This window comes from Echiichthys vipera (assembly GCF_963691815.1).
Source record: "Echiichthys vipera genome assembly, chromosome: 1".
Taxonomy (NCBI): Eukaryota; Metazoa; Chordata; class Actinopteri; order Perciformes; family Trachinidae; genus Echiichthys; species Echiichthys vipera.
The window spans coordinates 14,085,477-14,106,369 of record NC_139826.1 but is presented as its reverse complement, the minus strand read 5'-3'; the positions used below and the strand labels follow the sequence as shown (position 1 = coordinate 14,106,369).

Genomic DNA, 20,893 nt, shown 5'->3' with positions numbered 1-20,893 from the left:
AGATTGAATAGTTGTCCCAGGTTGCCAAAATCAAGTTAAATTGAGTAAAAAAAATGTCCCAGGCCCTGTTGCAATGGATCTTTATTCAAATGAACAGATGTGTGTAGAACTCTAGCGTGTCCCATGAATCATTTCATGAATCAGCAACATTTGAGGACTGCAAGGGGCTTTCTCTTAGGAGGTAGTTCACACTTGGGGCATCAAGCACTCCAGTGAGACTTCTGAGCTGGATGCCAATTTGTAATGCTTAAAAATACGTGTACTCATGTGACCCAGCCAATAGTCTTAATGCTGTGTGCAGTCAGGAACTCAAGACTAACACCTGTAAGATCTTTCTCTGCGTTATAAAGTAAAACTAATTGTGAGAATATGTGTAGGTCTAAATAGACCATTGCTGACAATGTGTCAAATCAGTGAATGGGACTGCTGGCAGGGTTTTCACATTAACAGCTAAAAAGTTTTGTTTAATTCCGGTTTCCGACTGACCCTGTCAATTTATGTGCGACCAGCAAGAAGAAAAAATTATTAAAATACACTAACTAAAAAGGCAAACTATAATTACGTTTTTGTACAGCACCTCTTCGTCCTGTACAGGGATGAGCGCATTCTCTCTCTTTTTAAATGAAAACAAGGCTTCTCGTGGGATTTGCAAGCAGACGACTGGATACCCGGGAGCACTTGTTATATTTTCACAGAAGAAAGATGGTCATGTGTATTGTCTTCATTGTTTGCCCATGCAACAGCGTGACAATCAAAATTGAAAGATTGGGTTTGAAATCTTTCTAAAACATTCTTAAAGAAGTCAAGCAGTGCACTTGTTCATTTGTGTCAGCAGCTGGTAAAGTGGACCGAGCTGACGGATGGACTGACATCGCCAGCTGTTTATTTCTGGAAAATACTTAACACCGTGTCCTAACAGCATGCGTTGCGAGCCATCACTTTGATTACATCGTTTCCTATTGGAATGTCCTGAACCGGCAGCGAGGGATGCTGCGGGATGTAGTTTGGAATTGCACTGGACTGCACTTGTCTTGCGCGTTGAAAGTGCTTGACAAAGTACAGCTGATTATGAAGTTGACATGATGAATTATCTAAATGAGTCGTCCTCATTTCACTACGAAACTCGTTGTACCTAAACAGGCAAGATAAGGAGGAAACGACTGTCACTATAGTGTGTGTGACTGTGTGTGTGTGCGGCAGAGATCCCTCTATAGCCAGAGAGGCGAAAATTTTTTTGTTTTTGCTTTGTTTTGTTTACAAAAAGCAACAATCGCGCAGTGCATACGCATTGTCCATATTATCCACATGTTTAGATGTCATGTCCATGTTTATGACTGTAACAACATTGCAGTGGTTGCTTGTATAGCAACAGTGAAAGCCAGTTTTCTGTATCTGACAGTGGAGATCTACAGTTTGGTTGGATACATTTGAATATTGTTTGAGATGTCTTAAATGCCATCGGTCCAGAACTGGTTGTAAGGAGTAGAAAAAAAGACACACACATTTAGAATCAGCACATTTTAAATAAAACATTAGTATTGACTAAATGTTTTGTTCATATAAAAATGTGTTGGTGTGTGTGTGACATGCTGGGACACACAAGCTGGTAGAGTACATGCAGTACATGTATGCTATGTTATAAAAAAAAAAAAAGTATCCATCGCTGCTGTAAAGGATAATAAAATACATTTCCTACCTATCCATGACCTCAACTGACAACCAACAGGAACCAAAAAAAAAATGTTTTAGGCGTAATGTGATCAAGGATCTTGGTTTGTCTGATCACTGGATAGTTTTCCAGTTAGTTACTCTAGTATGGATTAGTCAAAAACATATTTTTCTTCCTGATCATCTCCTAGATGCAACAGGTTAAGTTGGTGAAGTTTTAAAACTGTGTTTTAACTGTGCTTGACTCAACAGGCCACTATGTGGGTATACTGTAGCTCCACGCTTGCAATGTGCCCTGAGTGAGTGTGGGAAGACAACAATGCACATGCCTAAAGCCTTTGGCAATTAAAGCAGATGGCACAAATTTGATGTCATGTGGGGCTGATTACCTTTTGCCTCACTGCAGTCTGATTGGCCATTTGCATGCAATGTCCTCATTGGCTCATCATTGCTGGAAGTTAGTATTTTTTTTTAAAGAAGATAGTAACTGCGGTCACTAAGGGTACATGCAGATGATTGAAAACTTTTCAGACCTTCTCTAACAACTTTATTTATAAAAAGCTACTAGCGACCAATTTAGCGACTAATTCAGACTGTCAGGGAAAAGGGAGTAATATATGGTTGGCCTAATTTATTACCATGCATGCAGCTCAGAACAGTTCAGTCGGAGTCCATCTCTCTTCTCTTATGCAGCAACACTGTTGTTGTTGTTATGTGACGCCGTGGGGGTTAGAGGTCGGAGGTGGGGCAATGACGACATCGTTGCATGTGTATATACCTGCTGTCGGAATTAAGTTATAAGCCACACTTCACAAAACACACTTAAGAACTTATTTATTAACAACTACATATACTTATTTACTGTTTATACTTAAATACTTACAACCAATACTTGTATAGACTGCTAGGCTATAATTAGTTGGCCGTGAATATCAATAGAGAATAACGTTAATGGTGAATGTTCTTTTAAACTACAATATCTATTTGGCTACCTTCCCTCTTCTGGGGATGCTGCTGAAAAGAGAGGAGAGTAAAAGGAGAGCCACAGTTGTCCGTTTGAGAACAAATAAAGACCAACGGTGGAGTCCCGTGTCTTGTTTCTTCTGCTGAGTGAAGTGACAGAAGACAAAATAAAAGTGTCTCCTTGTGCAATTTCTGACAACAGTCAGGAAGCTTAAGCAGTAAGAGCAAACACTGAACTACTTTAAGTAAAGGTGTGTGTCTAGCACTTTTGTTGTGAAAGGTAAGAACGGAAGAAGTAGAGCTATCTGCGCTGCCTTTGTCGAGGTAGTAAAATAGTTTTTAGTCGGATTCATGGATATATGAGGTCTAGTAGCAGGCCTGTGTGTTGTCTGGTAATCCTCATAATTAAAGAACCAACAGCATCGGTTGTTGTCTTTATTCGTGGTGCAAAAGCTCAGAAAAATCGACTTTGAGCCGAAAAAAACAATGCTTTTTTGCCCTGTGTTATTCACGTTCTGTGAATGTAGTTATAAAGAAAACAGCTGTTCGAAAAACTGTATTGATGTGCCGCCCCTGTGTGTAAAAGGCATTACTCAGCTCTCCCTGCCTCTCCTCGGAGCGCTGTGTCTTCACTGTCGTGTCAAATTAAAAATCCTCATAGAGTCGTGTAATTGCGACTTAATCTTATTTTTATAAAATTCTACAGCAGCGGCAGATATAATTATGTGCATAGAGGAAACATCATACTAAAGTATAACATAATTCCAACCATTCAAGTATACCCTGCACCCATGCAAAATGTTGCACAGTAGTCTGAAAATGGTTGGAGCGCTTGATTGTCTCGATTTGTTGGTTGATTTATTCATTCATTCATTCATATTCAACCACTTTTCCCTGTCGGAGTCGCGGGGCGCTGGAGCCGATCCCAGCTGACATCGGGCGTGAGGCGGGGTACACCCTGGACAGGACGCCAGTCTATCGCAGGGCACATAGAGACGAACAGAGACAGACAACCATTCACACCTACGGGCAATTTTTAGAATCATCAATGAACCTAACACCTGCATGTCTTTAGGATTGTGGGAGGAAACCGGAGAACCCAGAGAAAACCCACGCAGACACGGGGAAAACATGCAAACTACACACAGAAAGGCCCCAGCCGGGATTTGAACCAGGGACCTTCTCGCTGTGAGGCAACAGTGCTAACCACCGTTGTGGTTAATTTTCAATGGGAGAATTGTGTCTTCATTATTTCGTATTCTGAGCACAATCCTAATATGTCTTAACTTGGATTTGATACAGCTATATTTGGATACAAATTAAACCAAGGCCCAAAGGCAAAAAATAAACTGGTTTTGGAGATTTGTGGGGCAACAACAGCACATTCAACACACCCAGTACAGGCGTACTCAAACTGAAAGTGGGATATAAGCCACCCTGGTAGCAGTCCTGCCTTTTTCTTACCTCTACAGTTTTGTGTGTACATGCTGTATGAATCCATGTTACTGGGAGAAATCAAGTGGGCACAAGAATTCAGACAATGTCTTGAACTGCAATATCTTGGTTACTTTAAATCCAAGTATATTTTAACTGTATTGGTGATATTTGATGCTGCAAATAAATATGTATAAAAAACTAGGGCTGCACCATACCAAGGATTTTGTTGGTCCACCAGTGGTCATCATTTAGAGTGATTAGTCGACTAATCAACGCATATAAACCCCCCTCAAAATATAGCCTCAGCAACTGAATAACGTCATTAAACATAATTAATAACCATTATTTTACAAGTGCGCACAGCCGTGGGCTATAAGTCTGCCACCGGAAAAAAAATCATTTCAGATTCTAATTCTAAATTTGTCAGAAGAAATCAGCGAGGAGACTGTCGGAACTGTAGGTCTTACATGGGCAGGTAGCTAGGCTAATGTTACTTGCATGTTTAAAGGTGGTAGGCTATGTTTGAGTGATAGGCAAAGTTTTTCTTGCAAAGATGCATGTGACCTTCTTGCGGTCATCCTTGTTCTTTTTAAAGTGATCCCATATTTTAGATTTCTTTCTCGACATCATTGGCTATTAATAGTAATAACTATCTAACCGCCTTCCCTGTTAATCCCTTTCAAAATAAAAGCGAGTCACATAGATTTTCACTTAATTTAGACAAGACACGGCCCCAAATATTTTTGTTTTTTTTCCTGCGACCAATGGACCAATGAAATTTTGGTCGGCTAATGATTTTTTGTTCGACCAGTGCTTGGTTGACTATTTGGGGGCAGCCCTGATAAAAACAGAGTAGACCTGGAAAAAATTAAGTGTTAAGTTTTTCTATGTTGCCACTACGCCTTGCTTTCTCTTGCAGACACAGCTCTCACACTTTAATCTGTTCGGTGCATGTATTCTTTGATAGGCTTTGCGATTTTTGCCCTTTTTTGCTCTATTGTTTGTATTATTTCTAAGGCTTCAAATGTAGGGGTGCAAACCACGCCCTTGCTGAAAAGAAAAGAAACAAGAGATGGAAGGGGAGACTGATGATTACTGATGTCCTGTGCTGCTGTAGTCACTACAGGCCCCAGGCAGTGACACTGAGCAGGTGCCTTCTCCTTGCCTGCTTGCATTGCTGGTTTAGATTTATTATCTGACCCACTGCTCTCCCCTCTCTACCCTGTCTTGGCCTTTGAGCTGTATGTATCGCAAGTAAGCAACTTAGGATATCTGTGTGCGCTTACAAGGAGGGTTGGCTTGTTTATGTGTGATATGCTAGCTTTATATGCTTGCTGACCTGTCTAAGGTTTATGTAACTCCCAGCCGACCAGACTGGGCAGTGCAATGCCATAATCAGCCCTGAAACTTGACACCATGCATCACCCCAGCCCTCAACGCACCACCCACATTGACCACACACGCACATTTTGCACACTCACAAACACACACCCCTGGGAAACCTGCTGCCTCTGTTGCCACATGGTGATAGGCTGGCTGGTTCACACACACACACTCCCTGATCACCTCCCCCAACCATCCATAAACAACCCTCTCTCACTCTTGTCCCTCCCTCTCTGGCTTGCTGGCTATGTCAAGTGTTCTGACTGTTTGCATCCGGCCTCATCAGCCTGTCTCTTCGGAGGCCTGCCAGATAAGGGCGGGGACGGGGGACAACTAAGGGTCAGGGGTAAACAGGAAGTCAGGCGGTCTTTGCTGTGGGCGGAAGGGGAGGGCTCAGGGGAAGAGAAGGGGGGGGAGGAGCTGTGAGAGGGAGTTGTACTTGGATTGAGTGTGTCAGCAGCATGTGGGAACGCTGCCAGCCCAAACTGTCAGTAGGTCTGAATTTAAAGTATGCTCTTTTATTTGACTTTTTTATCATTCCTTCTCTCTCTTGCCTCTTTCACCTGGGATTAAATGGCTTTGAATATATTTCTGCGGTGATGTGTGGGTGAGTGGTCAAATGTGGAGGTTTTTGTTTCGTGTGTGCATGTGTGCACGTGACTGAAATGCATGGCTTTTTGGTTGTGACGTGACTGCAACCTCCTTGAACTCATGTTAACCTTTTACTAACTGAGAAGGGAAAGCTGGGTTGTTAGACTACCACAGTGCCTATGGGTATAAAAAGTTTCTTGTAGAAGACAGCATGAAAGTCACTTGTAAATTAGCCTCAGTGCAGTGTGCAACAGAGGAAATTAGAAAAGGCATGAAGTGGTAATGACCCCTTTGCCCTTGTTTACGACTGACATAGTAGTTGTCATCTTGTGGTAGGAGGAAGAGGTTGTCTGAACATCTTTAGTACAACATCTCTTAAAATCAAAGTAAAGCTCAAAGAAAGCTGCTTAAAGTTAGTATGGCTATTAAGTAAGTTTATCCTACTGTTCCACTTGATATATGGTTTTCTTTACCACAGTTTGACTTTGACTTTACTTCAAGTCAGTCACACTGCACGGAGACGGCAGTTGGCTTACTGGTTACTGATTTGTAAGTTAAGCAAACAGGTTTGTGTCAGGAAGTAATTTGCTAGTTGCCATGGACGCCTATGTTGCAAGTCCAGTCTTTGTTTATGGAGCGTTATGCTTGTATTTTACAACACTCAATTTCTGTTGACTGAGCAATTGAATGACTCAATTCACTGTCTACTTTAGAAGAGGAACGTTTACTGTTGAAAATTGTATGTCATCTATTACCACTCACCGTGTAGAGTCAAAATATAGTACCATCATACAGGCTCACAAAAAGTTAATTTTACTTAACAAAGACAGAAACCTTGTCATTTGACAGCATATGTTTCAGTTTCCCCATCTCATAAATAATGCTTACTTGCAATAATTGCTTTATAGTGCTTTGTTTTTAATCTTAAGAAATGATAAATAAGCAAAATACAGAAGTCATTCAATGTGCAGAGCCCATCTTGGTAGTACTATTAATGTGCAGGTTTCCTTGACTTGTGTGACATGGGGCTAGACCACTATACATTAGTGTTTCCACTCACCACCACCTACCAAAATAAGTGTAATCCCTGCTACCTTGCTGCATGCAAGCATGTCTGTGGTTCAAAGTGCCTTCACTTTGCTGTGTGGGAAAGGATTTATACAAATCAAAGATTTGAATGATTGTAATGGCAATTTTATGTCGTAATAATGTGTGAAAGTCCACACATAATTTAAACACAATTCTAAGAGATAAAACACAACAACAGATCCACACAAAAATCCACAAAATGTGCCCTATGTATTTAGCAGATCATCTTTGACGGTAATTTCTGTTAAGTGCCTGAAATTTAATGAGGAACTGCCAGTTGAAGTGTGTTGCTGCCAGTGAAAATGACACTTTGATTAATCTACAACTGCTAACTACATTAATTAGTTAAACTCAGTTTTGATAGTTATTCTTTTTAATTTAGTCAAATCTGCTTTGAATCAAAAAATGACAAAAGTACAGCATGTATATAGTTTGAGTTGTAGAGAATCGTCTAAAAGGTATAGATGCAAAACCTTTTAATGTTCGGGTTTATTGAAACTAAAACTGTTAAGATAAATCTCATTAATGATAGACCATCTCCAAAATTGCTGGTGGAGCCTGAAGAAAAGCCAGGGACAGTTAAACAAGGAATCTATGTAAACTGAACATGAAACGGTGATTAATAAACCAATGTAGTTGTGTCACCAAATGGTTTTATTTTAGCCAACTTTTTCAATTTTAAAATGTTTATTTTATTATTGTACATTGAGTGAGTGATTTTGTACATGACACATTGGCTACTGCTGTCCATTGGGGTTTTACCTCATCGGCTCGCCATGTTAGTACAGGAGAGCCGCTTCTCTCATTGAACATATGTCTATCGAGGCAGGAGGTCTTTCCATTATTAAAATAATAAATTCTTGCTGAATTTTCAAGCGGTTTGGTTTGTTACAGGCAGGCAATTTTATTTATGATACCAAATATGTGGTTAATTAAAAATGCAGGTTTTCATACAAAAATAGCTTATCTTGTGTCAATAGTAACAGTAAGCTTTGATCCATAATATAACTGAAATATGTGTGTCATAAATATTCAGCCCCTGTAAAGGTATCATGAGCGGGGACATTAGCAAGAGACCAAAACAATTTTTTTTTATCAGGCTGTAAACATGCTTAGTTTGAATGTTTCTTTGATTAGAATATCCCAAAGAAGCACAAAAGCCTGGCGTTTTCTGAGTCTTTACGGGCTATGGTAAGAATGGGTCTGAACTGCAAAGCAAGATGCCGACATCTACGCATATCTATGAAGTGATTTTTGTAGGCAAAAAAAATAAATAATAAAATGGTTCCACTTTGTTGTGGTTTTACTCTCCTCAAGAACAAGTTCTCTCTTCCTTGTCCTGCAGTCAGTGGAGGTTTCTATTTCCTGGAGAACTGAGGTTAAAGGGAAATAAAATTTCCAGTGCCATGTATATTTAGAGGTTTAACATAGCCTCTCTCTTCATACATGACATAAATTAAACAGTTTTATTGTTTTTTCCTGGTGAAGTTTTTAAAGAAGCTGTACTCTACATTCTTAACATTGATATAGCAGCAAAAAGAAATCGCTATGTGAAGATATAGTGGAATAATGGCGTCCTGAGCAGAAAATTAAGCAACTCTCTCTCTCTGCATGTTGTAATTTAGAGTTTTTCTGTTGTTGCTGCACCAGTGAGCATGTGTGTCTTGCACGATGGTATCGGACACCGTGAGCCACAACAAAGCTTCAGTATTTGACAAGTTAGAAAATAATCTGTGAGAGCAGTTATCAGTATTTCGAGTAAAGCTCCCTGTGTCTTTCATGAAACGCATTAACTCATCTTTATTTTTCATCAAGATATTTCGTTGTCATCACTTGCGACCCTTTGTCTGCTCTGTCTAACATCCCGGCAGCTACTCTGATTGTCACGAAGATTGGCTGTACAGAGCTGAGTTGACTTATGAACATTGACGGCCGCAATTGGATGAAATGCCGCAACTGAAGGATACTGAAACAATCCAGTCCATCTCTGACAGCAACAGCTATAGATGACCATGTCTAAATTTGTTTGTTTCCACTGTCTACCCAATTATCAAACTCATAATTAATGCATTCAATCAGATTTACAACTCATGGCCAGAAGTACCTGTTTTGCCCATTTTTGGGTAATTAACTGCTTTTCAAAAGATGTGCCATCACACCAAGACATCTTAGACAGACATATTGCTATTATTTTGACTTAACAGAAAATGCAACATTCCCAACAATTAGCCTTCTAATCTACTGTTTTAGTTATGTACATATTTTTATTCTTTTATAAAATTCATCTCATAGAAATGGGGTAGAGGTATTCCTGTTTATTGTCTGAGAAAGCCTGTATGCTTGGCATCTCCCATTCCAGCGAAGATTCACTCCACAGACACCTGCCTCGTACTGAGCAGGAGGTAGAAAATCATAATTAAAAAAAAAAAAAGAATCCCTATTTCATTCTGAAGGCTGCAGGTCGACTGTACACCTGCTCTTTCTTTGTTGTGTGTAAATGTGTGGATTTGCCTCTGTGTGTGTGTGTGTGTGTGTGTCTGTGTTCCTTTTTTGGACAGGCATTGGCCCTGCTCTCCCCTTGTTTCAATAATGAAGGAGTTGTAAAGGTCTGGCAGTAAGCTCCTTGCTGAATTCCCCTTTACCTCATCCCTCACTCTTTCCTCCCCTCACTCTATCTCTGTCTGGCTCTCTCTCTTTCATATCCTAAGGGACCTCCTCTCAGCTCCTCTCTTCAGTTTGCACCGATGTTCCCATTAATGAATGGCATCATCCGGCTTGCTTGTTTTGCAAAGTTCAGCTTCACTACACTGCCTGGTGTCTGACCTACTGTGCTGTCTCTGATTCAGAGACCATCATGTCAGTACTCAGAGCAGCTGCAATTAAAAAAAAAAAAAACAACCTTTACGAAAAAGGTTCATGATTTTGTTTGTGACACATAATATGAAATACACAGTCCTTGAACTGTTCAATATGCAAAACCATGTTTAATTCCTCTGGGGTAGATGAATCATACTGCAGCTGCAAAATTGTCACTTCTTTTGAGGCCACCTGTGCTTCTTTAAAGTGCATGCTATTGGTTACTGGGAGAAGACTCATCGTTTGATTATTAGTTTAGATTTCTGAATAAGGAGACAGTCACACTATGTGGTATAGCATTATACTGGTTTATTACCACACTGATCTTCTTTCCATAGGTTTGGTCATGTTTCTATTAGTCGTGATACCATGAAGTAAAAAAAGTATCCATCAGAGTATATAAGGCCTGACTTCCTGGTTGTAGTTTATTCTCAGCTTTCCTGTACAGTGAGGAACTATTGTTGGCATTAGTAGTGCAGTCACTTTTGGTTTTACCCTCATTATATGTGCTTTAGATAATTTGGCTAAAGTGCCCTTTCAGACTTTACTATCGCTTGTTTTTCCAAGTTGTGATAAAATAGAATTATCCTTTTAGAATTTGTAAGACTTTTGCTAAAATGCCTGAGCAGAAACTTTAATTAGGCCCTCCTCAATGTGAGAAAACATGAAACTACTGATGTTTTGTAGTAATTTAACAGATGTGTATGTGAATCGGACGAACTGACAGTGCTGATAGCTAGACAGGTTACCATATCACTAACATGACTTCCTCTGAACAGATTCAAGTGTACTGTATTTTACACAAAAGAGACCTGCATTCAGTGTGGTCATGTATGTTTGAACAGTGATCTACAATGGCTCTTCTGGCATATACCATTTTGGGAGTCAGTTACTAATTGTAAAGGTTGTCCCTCTGTTGCTGGATGGCCCCTTGCTTTCACTTTGGCTCATGCTCACTTGTGTATGCACACAGTGCTAGCCCTTAAAATATCATCTTAAATCTTGCTGAGTAACTGCTGACAAAGATATAAGAAGGGCAGATGCCCTAGTTAGAATCACTGCCTGCTCTTCTTAGTCATTGGGCTGGATTGGCACAGAGCCAGGCTTTGGCTATACTCTGTATTCTGCACAATCCTGAAACCCAAGTCACAGCTGTTTTTAACAGGGGGTTAGTGAGAAAATTAGCCTCATTACTAAGTCAAACTAAATCGAAACACAAAACGGAGGTCAGGCTTTGTAAATATCAAAACTTTTCACCTAGTATTGTTAATAGTTTCGTACTTTTCTAACTTTTTCTTTGTATTTTTGTGATGTCAGTTCAGTGGAGAAATACATGGTATTTTAATGAGACTGATGCAGATATTATTTTCAGCCACTTTGAGGTGATTAGAGACATATTTTTACCATGCATTCCTGCCCTTTCTCCTCACAGTCAACCCCTAGTGTTCAATTTTGTCCTAGACAGATAACTAGACACAACAACATACTGCACTTGTAACACTGGACTTCACATGGATCTGTCTTTGCTCATAAACCTTTTTATTAGGAAAAGGAATGGTTCTCTGTGCTGAACTTGATTAAACAAGGGAGTCAATTAGCTAACTGTATAATAGGAATCTAATAAGCTGTCCTATTGGATTGGAGTTGATTGGGAGTGCAGCAGGCTGTATTGGTGAGACACTTATTGTAAATTTTGCATTAGTGTTAACAGAAAGGTGTGCGTGCGTGTGTGTGTGTGTGCGTGTGCGCGTGCACATGCGTGTGTGTGTGTGTGCGTGTTGCACACACTCCTAGCAGTGTTTTATCTTCTGAGGTCAGTAGCAGTTGTCAGACTTGAACTTTCCTACTTCTTCTTTTAGCTTGTTGCATTGTTAACCCTGATGATTCAGCAGCATCAGTGTCTGTAAAATACTGTGTGTTACTTGTTTTAAGTTCAAATCGGCAGACAATTCCCATATGGCCAATAGTCACTGCTAGGTTCTATTGTTAGAAATTTAAGAGAGATATTAAGTAGCTGTCTCTCTTAACACTCAAATGGATGTTAGACGGCTAGATGTTTTTTTCCCCCAGATAACTGAAAATTGGAAGTTTTTAAATTATGCATGTCTAGTTTACAATTAATAATTCATTTGGAATGTTTATTGTAGCCTAGAAACTACACAACAGCATCAATGTATTGATCTCCCTGCACAGATTTGGCTGGTTCAACAAGGCTTTCTGGACTCAGTGGAGCAAGCCAGACTGTAGCAACATTCGTATTAATACAGAGGGCACAACGCTCGGCCCAGCTACTGTTACTTTTGACCCTGAATACAGGGTCATTAATGCATGATGCTGTATTCAACTGGTTAAGGAAGAATTGCTGTGCATCTTGTCTCCTTTCATTTATCAACCCTGCCACTGCCTCACACTTGAGTGTGGCTGCAAACTGACCTGTAGCCTCATTAGCAGGGCCTTATCTTTTCCCACCTAGACTCAGTGGTGCAATCTACAGTGTGTATCTTTAGCAACGTTATAGGTACTGGGTCTGTTGATGGGTGAGACAAGCATCTGTGATGTTTGTATTTCTGTGAGAAACACTGAAGGCCAAGCCTATTAGTAAATAACACTGAGAAATGTGTTTAGGAAAGTGTGAAAAGTGAGGCACAGGTTTAACAGGTTAAGGTGAAAGTGATGAGTCTCTATTTATCAGGCATTTTGTTATCTATGGCATTTTGTGATAGAGTTGTAGAAGAGAGCGATTTGTTGTGGTTTGACATCCAACACTTGGGTCGGCTGCAGCACAGTGTAGCACAAATTTAATAGCTGATGAGTCTTATTCGTATGTAAGATCACAGCTGCACATTGGGAGCCAAAAATAGCGAACATACAATAGATATACGTTTGCATTGTTTTGACATGAAGATTGATCAAAATATCTCCCAGAATGCAGCATTCATGCGCTGTTACAGATGAGAAAAATGGCTAGTATGCTAATCAGCTGCTAATTTTTCAGTGCTATGCTGTGTTGCAGCTGTCTCTCAAGTGTTGGATGTCAACCCCTCACAAATCAGTTCTGAACCAGTGAAAAACTCTGGTCGCTGCCTGAGTGATGTTCACTAATTCCAAATGAGACAAACCAATAGTGCTTCATTTGTTGGCAAGGGCTGTTTTTATTCTGGTTGTTGATTAATTCAATAGTAAAATGACAGAATAAATAAATCTGTGATATATTTGATCATCAGTTATGAAAATTTGGATTTTCATGCATCCTTTATATATTATTTCAAATGAAAAAATAGGAGTCATGGCTAATGATCAAAGACACTAAGCAAACTGAAAAAATATAAATTATATACATTTTTCTGATAATGGCAGAAAAACGAGATGTGTTGGCTAGAGCATTTCAGCTAAAAAGAGTTACAAAATAATAGATTGGTCAGCCACAAAACAGTGTCCACGCTTTTGTGTGGATTTGATGGCTTGCTCAATACTAGCAGGGTTATTTGCCAGTGCAAGCAGCATTAAGTAAACCAAGTATTGTTTAATCCCTTAACTGCAAACGTTAAAACTGAAATAACCAATTACCAGATCAAATGTATACATTGTCAACAGCAGTACAAGTGTGCAACATATCAATGGCCTCTTTGTCATTCAGTCCACCATGGATAATATTGCTATTAACACTAGGCGACACATTATATGCCAGTTGGCTAGGGGTTTTATCTCTGTGTATGAGAGTAGCATCTAGCTGTTAGACTCTGAAGCATCGGTGGGTGCTAGCCATCTTGTCATTTTCAGTCAGGGCATTGCTCTCACCATTTCCCTAATGGTGAGTTAGTAGAGACTCATGGTGGTACAGGCAAGAAATGAGAGCAGTGGCGCACTAACACAGGCCCTTTGATGAGGAACTAATGGAGTGTTCAGAGACAGACACCTGTGCCTCTGCAGCCGCTCTACCTCTCTCCCTCTCTACACACAAGCACTCTGACTCACACATTTTTTTCCACTCCCCTTTCACCAACTCCGCTACTCCCCTCCCCTTCCTCTACTCTTCTCCCCTCCTCTTCCACTCCCCTCCCTCACCCCCTCCCTCATCTGTCTTGGAGGAAGCCACTCCCCCCTCATACAGGCTTGTTTGCATATTAACTGTTTAGTGGCGAATGAGCAGTGGCTTCATGCCATGTGACCGTTGAAGCATGTGTGTGTTGCTAACTGTTATTTTCTTCTGCTCTCTCTTTCCTTGCTCTCTTTTTGATACACGCGATGCAAGATAGAAAAAATGTTATCACTAGTGTGTGTCACTACCAGCCACTTATGTTAATTAAGTCTTTCTGTGTTTTTAAATACAATGTTAGCTGTTGCAATGATTTATTTGGATTGTAGATGCCAGTTGGTCTTTGGTGTGTGTGTAGTGAAAGCTCACCCCTAAGTACTGTACCCTGGTGGGCATTACCTGAGAGTGGATTTGTTTAGCTTGGAAAGGACACTGTTGCTCAGCTCCCAGTAAGCATGTGGACTGCTGTCAAGTCCAAACTCCAAGGCCTACCCTGGCAGGTGGATCTGACGCCTGCTGCTGCATTCACTTGGAAAAGACAGTCATTTTTTTTTTGCACACATGGCAGTCGTCTTTGTCTCTAGGAGATATTAAGCTGTAAAATGTAAAACTACATGAACCACAGAGATGTTGTGAAAGAACTGCCACTGTCCTACCTCACCTGGTTGATGTTAGGGGTCATCTCACTGATCTGCTAGCATCCCTGTTCTTCACTTGCACACACATTTACTCACACATACACATTTAAAATAATGTTGTCCATACCATTCCAGTTAGCCAGTTGCATAAAACTTTATTGATTTCAGTTCAACATGCAATGTCAAGCCATATTGTGTTGTAGCATAAACACGCTCACCCACATATTTCACACCACAATACATAAATATATAAATATAAAAACTCACAATAAGTAGTGCAGTATGCTTTGGGTTGAGAGAGATCAGGATATAACAATATGATAAAAGTAATACAACATTATTTTATGGGACATGTTTTCCAAATACTCAAAAACTTCAAAAAGTCACATCTCAGATCCTGCCTGGAGGTCCGGCTCTTGTTATAGAAGCACACAAAGAACATTTGATTTACAAAAATAAGATTTCCTTGGAGGTATGTGATTGTTTTTTTGCTTTTTAAGATTTTATGGGAAATGGCTTACTGTTGGTGTTGTTATTTGCTCATCCCTTTTTGTCAATTACCTGTTGTTAACTCAACCTGCCAGGACCTATGTAGTGACATAGGATATGGTGTTTCAAAGAAGTGGTGTCAAAAGTACATCCCCTTCCGAGCCCCGGGTAGTCCTGGTAGCACTGGGCAGCTCACATGCCAATGTTTGCAGCTGCATGAAAAGTGAACAGGGTGTTGGCTGGGAAAGATGAATGTTGAGCTGATTTTGCACTGTAAATAAAGATTTTAAAGCTGATGGGGTAACTGTCAGCAACTCAGGCCTTGTCCAGTAGTGCTGTGTGCACTGTACCTGGCTTTAGGCCAGCAGTGTGTCTCTGCATAATTCCCAATAACATGTGCCAGCCAGTGCACATGGCCTCAGCATCACGCTGTCCCCTGAAAAGCCAGTTCGCTCCTCCTAGATCTGTTCTGGCACACAGGAAGAGCTGCATGTCTTGGTCACATCCCAGTTTCTCCTCTTGGATTTTTTTCAAGAGTCATAGTAGAATGACCAGGCTTTGACCTCACAAGTGCTTGAACTCACCTCTGACTCACTCTCACACTGCAGACTCAGTGTACTGTTGGCTGTGTGTTTCTGGTATGGTTAGGGAGCAGGAAGTCTGCTGTACACTGTGTTCATTTCTTAATGGTTGCAATGTTGTGTCCTGTTTGTATTAGGAATGTATTTTTAGCCTTTGGAAGTTTGTGTATGGGTTTGTTCATCTAAATTTTCCATATGATGCTGTTGCATAAATAAATCAGCGTGTCATTCGCAGCAACCGACATGGGGACAAAAAAAAAGTTGCAGTGTTGACAATCTGTGGTGTGATGGAAATTCAGTACCTAGGGGGTTAAGTTGTTTAAGTTAATGTAATAACTGCTAGCACCATCTGCTGGCCTACTTCCTTACAAAGAGAGAGAGAGAGAGAGTGAGTGAGTGAGTGAGCGAGCGAGAGAGAGAGAGAGAGAGAGAGGGAAAAACGAGTCTGGGTTTTAACGACATCTCTAATATTCATGCTGATGCATTTTGCTGCTTTGTGCTTTCATTTTCCGCCGCTCTGCCTGCAAGAGTCTCAAGCTCGCCATACACGCCCCAGCCAGGGAGAGGGGAGGGCAGCGAGGGAGAACGAGGAAAAAGACAAGTGGGTAAAAGGAGGAAAAAGCAACCGGCCAAACAAACAAGCAAGCTAACACAAAAGCCTTTTTGTGTGTAATAAAAGGAGTAACCTACCTTATCCTGGCTGGTGAAGAAGACGAGGAGAGGCGCAAACAGGGAAACGGCAAAGCGGAAAGAGCAAGAAAGAACGAGAAATAAGAGGGAGAAGGCTCAGAGAGGCATAGAGAGCATACGAAAGGCAGGCGGAAAGAGGAATCAATGAGAGGGGAGGAGAGAGGAGCCAGGGGAAGGCAACTCTGACACACACACACACACACACACACACACACACACACACACACACACACACACACTAACACACACACAGAGTGAGGGAGACTTTGGTGAAGCCGGACGACAGTGAAGCAGCACGCAGCAGCAGAATGAGAGCTTCCTGGACTGCCACGCACCTCCTCTACCGCCCACAGCGCTGCTCCCTCATCACCCTGTGAAGAGACAAACGAGGGTGAGAGAGGGTGAGAGAGAGAGCTCCCATGCGCTCCTCTTGAGCCCTGCCCGCTGGGGGAGGAGGAGGCAAACTGATCCAGCGCTCTCGCACTGCCTGACGAGAAGAGCTGACCGGGGAGGAGGAGGGGAGGCAAAAACAAGGAGAGAGGGAGGGGAGGGGGGGATTCACGGCTCAAGGAAGAGTGAGAGAAAACGACTGTTGAAAGGGAAAGAGTGAGTGTGTTTGTAAGGGAAAGTGTGAGCGAGCTACGGAGGGAGAGAGAAAAACCCGGCGAAAGGGCAAGGCTTTTGTTAGCCGGTTGGAGAGGGGGAGGAAAGAGGAAGAAAAAAACCCCACCATGTCTACAGTGAAGAGGCCAAGAGGAAGGGTAAGTGAGCTGCTCTGAGAGCTGGGAGGGAGGAGGGACAAGGGGGAGGAGGAGGGGCCGGCAGGAACTGAACAACCTCCTCTGCTACTGGCTCATGCTGCACTGCCGCCATCTTGAACTCATTGCTGCTTTATTTTTCCTCTTCTCTATAATCATTTGCCTTGCTGTGCTAGACCTTATCAAGGCACACTAGATTTACTGTTTGCCTTTCCCCACCCCCACTGTTCATTCCATACATCTCTCTCCAAGCTGCCCTGGGCTGTAGTTTATGTACAGTGTATGATGTGTGCGCGTGCGTGTGTGTGTGTTCTCTGAGAGTTGAACCTGTCAGTCACCAGAGAGCTTACTACATGTGGAAATGAGGGGGTGAGAGCCAGGGAAAGCTGGCCGACCCAAAGGGAGCCTTCTCTTCCTTTTCATGGGCTGTAATGTTCCCCACCGATTTCATGGGACTACGTGCTGCTAGAGAGATTGAAATCACTGCAGTGCTGGCAGGCTGTAATTTCAGTTATTTATAGATGTATTACACAGCTGCAGTGCTCCTAGTTTTGGTGCATTTTATCTGGTCTCTCTCTCTCTGTCTCTCTCTGTCTCTCTCTCTCTCTCTCTCTCTCTCTCTCTCTCTCTCTCTCTCTCTCTCTCTCTCTCTCTCTCTCTCTCCTTCTGATAGAAGCCTGTTTTTTATTCTTGCTGCTTCTTTCATGCGCCCTCATGTTCTTCCGCTCTCGAGCATTACTTTCAACCCCTCCCCCCTCTTTTCTTTTCTTTTCTACCATTAACTTGAATGAGAACATTCCAGCATGATCCCGTAAATTTCTTCCTAATAGCCTCAGCAGCGTTGCACACGTGAAAATCATAATTGTGTGTGTGTGTGTGTGTGTGTGTGTGTGTGTGTGTGTGTGTGTGTGTGTGTGTGTGTGTGTGTGTGTGTGTGTGTGTGTGTGTGTGTGTGTGTGTGTGTGTGTGTGTGTGTGTGTGTGTGTGTGTGTGTGTGTGTGTGTGTGTGTGTGTGTGTGTGTGTGCGCCTCTTCCTTCCAAATGAATCGCTAGTTATTTAACTCCCTACCCCCATGTTGTTGCCGAGGTTTAAGCTAATTCTCTTTATTTAGCTAGCAGTGTGGAAAAAAGTAACCGACCGCGCCTGGGCCATGTAGGCATACACAACACATTTTTTTAGATTAGGTCACCCATTTATGGGTTTCCTGTCCACCACAAGGCGCTTGTGTAGGCATAAAGGCAGTTACACCATCTATTATTCACATATTATCATGTATCAGCCAGGCTGGATAATTTATGTCTGAAAGGCTCACTGAAACCTGCTACATTGGGCCAATGTTTACCCTACCCTTTGTATAGCTTACTCCACCTAAAAGAATTTCATTTGTATCAAGCTCAGAGAGTTTGTATGTCACATGGTTTCAGAGTCTCCTCCACCTGATCTAAATTAATTCCTGGGGGAAACACTGGCCATTCTCATGCTGAAGGTGTGCTGGTAGAATTACAAAGGAAACTGAGAGTGGAAGTGAGCATTATGTAGAGAGTGACAGGTCCAACTCTCCCACCAGCAGCATCTGAGATGGGGAGAGCAACAAGCTCTGCTCTCTGAGAAGTTTACACAACCTCCAGGAGGTTGATGTTGTTCTGAATTAGTTTTCTGTAAAGGTTTGCGTATATAACTCGCCTATTATCTGACTTTTATAACGGCCTCATACGTTCATATCAATAGATAACAATGTTGGAATTTATGGTTTTTATTCTAATATCAGTACTATACCATTGTGTATATTACAAAACATGAAGACATGTTTACTTCATGCTAGTATTTTTGTATAGTGAAAGACAAACCCGGCTAGAAAATATATATTCAAGGCAGTTTTTGTGATATGGAGTTATATAAATAAATAAAATTCACTTTTCTTATTTGGTACCTCTTTATGTGGAAAAATGCATAGTTATTAGGTGGTTGAAATACCTTTGCGTGTAGCACCTGATGGCTACAAAATCTGATATTTTTGTTTTGTTAGCCCTTTTTTGTGAGAATGTGCTAAATATTTTTCTTTGTGCAACATAAGTTTCAGTCCCTCAACTCTGCTTCAAAGGACAGGGGTCAACTTCATAGGTCTTTGTCTCACTTGGTTCCATCACATAGCAATGCATCTCAGTTTGTGTTTGTGTCAACTACAATAGATTACATCATGTCTGTAATAGTTGCCTTAAAAAGTCATAATTCTAAAAAAAAAAAAACCTCATTATTTTTCTCCCTCTTTCCTCAGCCTCGAAAGAATGCTAATGGTCCCGGTAGCCAGGTACGGGTCCTCAGTCCACCACTGAAGAGCAGTTCGTCGTCGTCCTCCTCCTCATCATCTTCATCGTCATCCAGCTCATCATCGGAAAAGAGGAATCCGCGGAGGGCGCATCATCAGATGGAGGCAGCTTCACAGGATAAGCAGGAGAAGGCCAATAGGATAATATCAGAGGCTATTGCAAAGGCCCGTCAGCGTGGGGAGAAAAACATCCCCAGAGTTATGAGCCCTGAAAGCTTCCCCAGCTCCTCCTCGCAGCACAAGCACCGTAAACGTGAGCACAAAGGGAACGGCAAGGCACGGCCTAAAGAGAAGACCTGTAGGAAGGCCTGTATCGTACCCTCCTCCAAGCCCAAGCAGAGAGCCAAGATCGGGTATGTAGTCACAGCTGTTAACACTGTTCTATAAACCACTGAAATGCACCATCATTTGTTAAAATAATCCTGTAAGTAAAGATTTGATTAGGTCCTACTCTACCCAAACCAATACAACCCGAGCCTAAACCACTGCAGCATTTGAAAACACCCTGATTATTGTGCTACCATGCTTAAGGAGATTTATACATGTTCGACACATTTATACATTGAATAGTACGGCAATTATAACGATAATTCATCATAGAATTAACTATTTGGACACAACATTCCTATTTACTGTGATATTTATATCTTTGTGAATGGAGGCAAAAGCAGCAAAGCAGCTGATTTATTTTGTCAGCATAATTTCACTGGTATTTTGTTAGTACTGAAAGTCTGACTGAAGTCCTGAAGGAATTTCAGATTCTATCAGATCCTCTTCACTTCATCCATTTTCTAGTTAAAATAACTAACTTAGAGCAAGAGAAATACACATTGCAAAGTACTGGCAGAACCAGATTTGCAGATGTACTCACTTGTTCTGATTAAGGGGTGAAACAAAACCTGATGGTATTAGCTGAAGGCAGCAGATTATTTTTTTGACATAAGATGATACAACGTTTGTGTTTTAAATGTTTATATGAAGAGGCCAAATTTGCTGCTGTTGAATATCCGACCAGCTGCTGAATCCCTAGGTCATCTCTCTCTCTGATCTTTTGATAGCAACATAAATACAATCTGAACTACACTGTGATTGAAAACCTATTATGTTAAGAGTCTAAGTTGGAGTCCATTGGTTTTGAGCCGACAGTCAAAGCTCAATTAATTGTTCATATTAAAAAATGCATACATTTGAACATGTGATCACCTACACCTGCTACCTGTATTGTTATTGCCTATGTTACTAATATAACCTGCTTTACTTGTACATCGTTTTACTAGCGTACATTTTCTGTCTGTGGCTCACAAGATGGAAGCTCAAAGTTCAACAGAATTTACAGCGCACCATAACAATAAACCAGGCTCAGTCACCAGTATTCAGTATAGACATG

At 41.3% G+C, this 20,893-nt stretch overlaps 1 protein-coding gene across 5 annotated transcripts in view; it reads left to right on the top strand.

Moving 5' to 3' along the window:
- The window catches only part of chd9 (chromodomain helicase DNA binding protein 9), a 70,997-nt gene that overhangs the window by 6,746 nt on the left and 43,358 nt on the right, over positions 1-20,893 (top strand). For 4 of the 5 annotated variants that reach the window (XM_083912817.1, XM_083912816.1, XM_083912815.1 and 1 more), the window contains exon 3: positions 19,456-19,859. In XM_083912817.1, coding sequence (XP_083768943.1) covers positions 19,456-19,859 — 404 coding nt within the window. Of the gene's footprint in view, positions 1-17,055; positions 17,183-19,455; positions 19,860-20,893 lie in introns of those variants that run through there. The other variant, XM_083912818.1, reaches the window with a different exon arrangement.